The 6,780-nt window shown below is 38.5% G+C and overlaps 1 protein-coding gene across 1 annotated transcript; it reads left to right on the forward strand.

Annotated features, from left to right (window-relative positions):
- Positions 1 to 1,639: 1,639 nt before the first annotated feature.
- Positions 1,640 to 2,575, forward strand: LOC104302179 (taste receptor type 2 member 40-like). The gene has a single exon (XM_009902661.2). The coding sequence runs from the start codon at positions 1,640 to 1,642 to the stop codon at positions 2,573 to 2,575; it is 936 nt and encodes a 311-aa protein (XP_009900963.2).
- Positions 2,576 to 6,780: the final 4,205 nt, after the last annotated feature.

The raw sequence follows: 6,780 nt of genomic DNA on the forward strand, positions 1-6,780 counted from the left end.
CTTTAGCATGCAGAGACATGAGTGAAGACAATGAAGGGTAGTGGCAGTCTGAGTACCTGTCACATCACACTGCAGTCTAGCCACAGAAAATTACTTTTCACTACAAATTTTGAAATAGTGGTTATGGTTGAATTATTCATCAGTGATTTTTTGAAGATATGCATGTTCATGAACAATACTACAAATACATCTTCCAGTACCATATTTGTGTTTCTTGCTTGCAGGAAAATCTCAAAAGATTATCAAGATATTGGTTAATTGGTGATTTGTGAATCTCTAGTTCAACAATTAAAATTGTTGCAGGGATTTTGCAAAATGTGTTATTACTGTTGTTAATTGGAATGCATGAATCAAAGGAGGAAAGCTGTGAGCTGAACCTGACTTCTCTGAGTGCAATGAAATTTATCTGGCAAGAGAAAATGTTGCATAAATTCAGATGTTTCTCTCCAGTATTTAATATTTGTGTCATGCTAATATTGTCCTATGATTATTTGTAAGAATTGATAATCTCTGCCCTACTTTGTGGCTCAGGTGCTTTTATAAATTCACCTAAATACTCTGTCAGAGAAGAATTTCAAGGAACTCTGACATATTCTACATTCTCTTGAGTCTCCTCTTCCAATTTAACAGTCCACTAAAAAGCTTTAATGTGATTACCTCATCTATGAAGTTAGGAAGGGGCCAAAAAGAAAACAAAAGTATTCAAGGAGCTGCATACCAGAAGATGAGGGTAGGATGATCTCCAGTGGACAACCCAATCACTGTCTGGAGCCAGCATCAGATATGGTCAAGTCCTGGTTACTGTTATCCACGAACTGGCCTTTTGTGTCTTGGTGCTTGCAGGTGTGTGTCACCAGCATCCATGAGTGGATTCTCATTGTGATGTGGAGGAAAGTAGCTGGAGAAAGAGGGGCTTTTAACAGGCATCTACTAGACGAACTTCTTTGCTCCACTAGCCTGCCATCACTGCTCATCGTACAACTGGTCACTGTCATCTTTTGATCTCATATACGTGACCAACACAAGGCCTAACATATAAGAAGTGGTCAACTATGTGGAGCAATAATCCATCTTTGTTGTCTGGAGTGCTGCCCTATAACAGGTCTGGAGGCTGTATAATTTTCTCTGTGTGAAAATGGTTGCTACTAGTTGATATAATTATAATACATAAACCTTCAAAGCTGTATGAGAGACATAAGTTATAATACAAGACCTCTTGTTGTCTCCCAACATATGCTGCTGCCTGTCTTGGTTGGCATGATGCATGCTCTTACATGTTGTCAGATATGGCAACTGAAACCCACAAAACTTTCTGTAATTCTAGGTAGAAATACAAACAATTAAACAAAATATGAGAGGGCTAATACAGCTAAGTATCCCACATGCCTAAGGAAAAGCATAGGCAAATCTATGCAAGTAAAAGGCTATGATTAATTATTAAATCCTTCTCTGATTTGCACATTCAGGAAGAATATCAATAAACATTTCCCACTATCATTTCCAAATGACTTCCTAGATATAAGGTTCCTAGATATAAGGTGACTAGGCTGAAGCTGGGGCCAGTCAGATACCACCAGGTCTGCTCAACTTCATGTACAGCTCCACAAGCTAATCAGGCAGAGGTGACCAAAGCAGCAAGATGTTGGCACCAGTTATTATTATTTCGCTAAACATCGTATCTGTAGAAATTGTTGTTGGATTTATTGGAAATGGGTTTATTGCAGCTGTTAATACCATTAACTGGTTCAAAACAAAAAAAATTTCTTCTGCTGATATGATCCTGATCTTTCTGAGCACATCAAGATGTATCTTGCAGGTGACTGTACTGATGCACATTCATAGTCTCTATTTTACTGATGTGTTTAAGTTGGCTTCTGTGTACAAAGCTTTTGGCGCTGTGTGGATGTTTGTAAACCATTCCAGTCTGTGGTTCAGTACCTGGCTCTGTGTACTCTACTGTGTAAAAATAATCAATGTCACCCAACGGCTTTTGCTGCAAATCAAGCTCAGAATATCTGGGATGGTCCCATGGCTACTTCTAGGATCACTGGTGATCTCTTCTATGACTTCCTTTCCTTTTCTATGGATTACATCCAGCACTTACCTCTGCAGTTCAACAGGGAACTGTAGAGAGAATAGCACAGCTCATGTCACTAACTGGGATAGTTCACATCTGTACCTGCTTCTTCTTTATTTCATAGGTTGCTTTTTTCCTCTAGTACTTTCTGTGGTAACTTCAGTTTTATTAATTACTTCTCTGTGGAAGCACAGAAAGAAGATGCAATCTTATGTAAATACTTTCAGAGATCCTTTGATAGATATTCACTTAACTGCCATTAAATCCATTATTTCTTTCTTGATCTTATATATTTCTAGTGTTGTAGCTCAAATTCTGCTGATTCTGTCAACTTCTCAAAGTAAAGATGTTGTAAAAGTTGCGGTATCCTTAGTTGTAACTGGGGCATATCCTTCCATACACTCCATCATACTGATCATAGTCAATTCAAAACTGAAACTGGCATTTAGGACCCTTTGCCAGCATTTTAAGTGCCTTTGTAGAATGCCCATATTATAGCTTGAGAGAAACTCTCCAGTTACAAATCTGGAATCAAGACTTTTAAGCATATATTGTTTCACTATCTTTTTTCTTAGTCAGTAACTTTCATCTTTCAGAGATTTCTGTGCTTAGAAGTCCTTAACATATCAAAGCATCTGAAATAATATTTATTTTTGCTCTTTTTTTTTTTTTTCTACACCACTTTTGCTCCCTCAATCTTATTTAATGAAGAGTGAGAATAAGAATATACTGACAGGAAGCAATGCAGTTAAATAACAAATCAAGAACTGGATGCTTTGTGATTTCAGATTCTCAGTTTAAGGCAGTTTTATAATAAATTGAAGCTGAAAAAAAATGGAGCTAAAACAGAGACAAATATACAGAGATCACAAATATCAATTCTCTGCTAAGTGATCCTTCATATGAGAATCTTAAAACTGGATTGTTTAATATGCTGTGCAAGTTACAGCTGGTGTGACATACAAACAGAATATTCTTCTAAGCATGAAAAACTAGCTGAAAGATTACCTGAATGAAAAATTAAAATGTTGAAATGTACAGCCAATTAATGTAATTGAATTACGTTCAGAATTAGGTTAATTTGTGTTAGGATTCCAGTACGTATGTAATAATTTAGTGATTAAATATCTCTTTAAAGCAGATCCTTTTGTTAAAAATATATTTTGTGCTCATTCCTTTGTTTTTCTTGAAAGTGGATTACTAAGGTGGTGATTACAGTATAGATAGATATAGGTATATATACATACCTATCTAATGTAGAAAATCTTGTTGAGCTGACCCTTTCTGCATGATTTGCTGTTGTTTTGAGTAGTTGTGAGTTGTTTCTATGGCTGTTGTCTTTTAGCATTTTATGCTACTATGAAGTTTCACATGAGGTTGACGAAATACGTTCAACAAATCCTGTCATGTTTTATCCAACAATGTGTCAGAAGATTGTGTTCTTAAGCTCTCGGTTCAATTCAAGTATTTTTACACTCTGCAGCAATTTAGACAATGCTAGGTTATAAATCACTATGGTGAGATCTTCAGTCCCATCTATAAAACTAATGTATAGTGTGATTAATGTAGTTTTGGAGTATATTGACCTCAGTGTTTGAAATAATGAAGTAATACCTTTATAAAATGCTTTGAAATCACTGTCAAACAAGATTAGTTGAAAAGTGAATATGGTTTTAACTGATACCTTAAAACATTTTTTTACAATGCAAGATATGTTTAGAGGAGCCATAAATGAATGCACTGTGTAATACGGATATAAACTACAGCACAGGAAGCTCCACCTCAACATGAGGAAGAACCTCTTTACCATAAGGGTCACAGAGCACTGGAACAGGCTGCCCAGGCAGGTTGTGAAATCTCTTTCTCTGGAGACTTTCAAGACTTGTCTGGATTCCTTCCTGTATGACCTAGATTCTACTCTATGACCTGTATGAGCTAGATTCTATGGTCCTGCTATAGCAGGGGCATTGGACTCGAAGATCTCCAGAGGTCCCTGCCAACCCCTAACATCCTGTGATCCTGTGCTGTGAAGTGATATGATTACTAGCTTGTGTGAACAGCTTGGTCAAACTGAATATCAGGAGTGGGGGATGACTGAACACACATGCACAGCATTTGGGGACACAATACAACATACTGCAAAAGAAAGACTACTGTAGCATTCACTGCTGTGTGTGCTGCATCAGGAGAGACTCAAAAGTTCATCTAGAGCCCTACCTGTGCCGTTCTGCAGGAAGGCAGATGGGAACTGCCATTCTCAACCTGAAGTACCACCTCACTCTACAGATGCATGTCCTGCCAACATGGACCAAGATTAGAAAAGTTACACAGAAATAGAGCTTTTGATCCTCTTCCCAGCAGGTAACATGAAAAGGAATCCTGAAAGCATTGAGGGATACTCTGGTGTTAGGCTAGGTTCTTGGGTTTTTTTTAGGATGGGGAGAGATTGATAATGTAGTTTGTTGGTTTTTAACCTAATCAGGAAGCTCTGGTAAAATTCCATTCCTCAATGAGTTTCTCATTAGATATTTCCAAACATATTTGAGCACAAGCCTTATGAGGAGAGGCTGAGGGAGATGGGATTGTTTAGCCTGGAGAAGAGAAGGATCAGAGGTGACCTCATTGCCCTCTACAACTACCTGAAAGGTGGTTGTAGCCAGGAGGGGGTTGGTCTCTTCTCCCAGGCAACCAGCACCAGAACAAGGGGACACAGTCTCAAGCTGTGCCAGGGGAGGTTTAGACTCAAGGTGAGGAAAAGGTTCTTCACTGAGCGAGTCATTCGTCATTGGAATGGGCTGCCCAGGGAGGTGGTGGAGTCGCCGTCCCTGGAGGTGTTCAAGGGGAGACTGGACGTGGCACTTGGTGCCATGGTCTAGTTGTGAGGTCTGTTGGAACAGGTTGGACTTGATGATCCTTGGGGTCTCTTCCAACCTTAGTTACTATGATACTATGATATTTCTGGTGGCAGTCTGAAGGGAAGGGATCAGAGCCAGGTATGAAAATTATGACCCCTGCTCAGCTTTTTCACTGTGTCCTCACTTTCAGGAGTGTGAGATCTAAAACAAGAGCAATGATTAATAAAATACCCTTTCATGCTTCCAGGGCAAAAGGGGACAAAGCTCAAGCACTTGATGTCTTTATATTGTATTGATGAAAGATTTGTTATACATGGCATAGAATGAGATGGATGGGTACATAAATTAGACTTGTAAGTGACTGAATTGGTAAATAAATTATTAGTTTTGTCTTTTTGCTTTCCATCTTTTCCCAAAACGTTAATATTTTTTTCATGTCTTCTTCCAGTTTCCCATTTATTTTTTTCATCTTGCCCAGCTCTTTGGATTTCAACCTTTCCCTTCCTAAAATTATTATCTGTAGTCTCTGCAGGTCTAGGCTTCTTTTTCTGGTACATTTTAAAAGAAGGTTTCTGATTACTATTTTACAACAAAATATCATTCACCAAATTATAGCTGGTTTATTTTTATATCTAGTTTATCCTGGAAAACAAATAAATTCCATTAATATTTTGTCTTTTTTTTTTTTTTAATTTTTGTTCCCACAAAATTACAATAAAAGAGCCTCATTGAGATTTCACTTTCCAAGAAACTTTATATGGTGATTGAAAATAAGACTCCTATAACTTTACAAGTTGCACATATACTGTCTGCAGTTCATAAAAGGACATTAGATATGGCAGCACCAAGATAATTTTAAGTGTGTGTCTTGGGTATAGGAAGCAAACAGATGCTCTTTAACCCTCCCCAAAGGAGTGAAAGAAAATCCTGGGAATTTAAATGTAGTACTGTTCAAAAATATTTACAGAAATACAAATTACACAAATCCATAGTCAGCCTCTTTAAAGTTCTCTATTTTGGGCTGTCTCTGTCCAGAGAGGAAAAGCGACTCAGTTCTTTTGACTATTCCCCTGTTATGAAATTAGAGGCACAAACGAGGCTAAAATATCAACAGTGAGGCTATAGATTACACAAATAAAGTGGATGGATCAGAAGGAGAGAGAGAATAGAGAGGGAGAGAGAGAAGAGGAGAGGAATTATATTATCACACCCCTCACTCCCCCAAGACAGTTTGGGTCTGTAGAGGAAGGGTGCTGCAGCTTTGGTGTGGAGGAGAGGTCATCCTTGATGGCTGTGCTGTCCTCTGAGCAGCCTCTTCAGCTCCATGAGTTGCAGCAGGAGGAGCTTAGGACATGGAGAGAGGGTTCCTCTTGGTCTGCTTCTTCCAGGCTACATGGTGATGTCTCTGTCGTTTTTTCTTTCCTGGTATTCTCTCAGTTTTTCTTCAGAGCAGCATTGCCCCGGTCTTTTCCTTCTCTTGTGTTTTCCTTCTCAGTGGCATTGTCCATGTCTTTTCTTTCTTCTGAGCCAGTAGTTGCTCAGATATTTTATTCAGTTTTTAGGTATGAGTCCAGGTGGTGAATATGCATATTCCAGACAGTATCAATAGCAGTGGCCTCTGCCCATTATTTTCAGGGAAGCTGCATTCTGGAGAGCAACCTTTATCTATGCACCTTCCAGAGAGTCATTGTCCAATACACATCAGCTATTGTCTGGGCAAGAAGCAAAGGTGATTTTATCTTTGTTGAGTCACATCAAGAGAGAAAAAATTTAGTCTCTCACATGGGCTTACTACAGAACCTCATTAAGCCAAAGCTTTCCACAACTTCCCCTCACAACAGGTTTCAA

This window comes from Dryobates pubescens, chromosome 10, assembly GCF_014839835.1.
Source record: "Dryobates pubescens isolate bDryPub1 chromosome 10, bDryPub1.pri, whole genome shotgun sequence".
In the NCBI taxonomy this organism is placed as follows: Eukaryota; Metazoa; Chordata; class Aves; order Piciformes; family Picidae; genus Dryobates; species Dryobates pubescens.

Coding starts and splice junctions, on each gene's coding strand:
- LOC104302179 (XM_009902661.2), top strand. CDS start 1,640: ATGTTGGCACCAGTTATTATTATTTCGCTAAACATCGTATCTGTAGAA.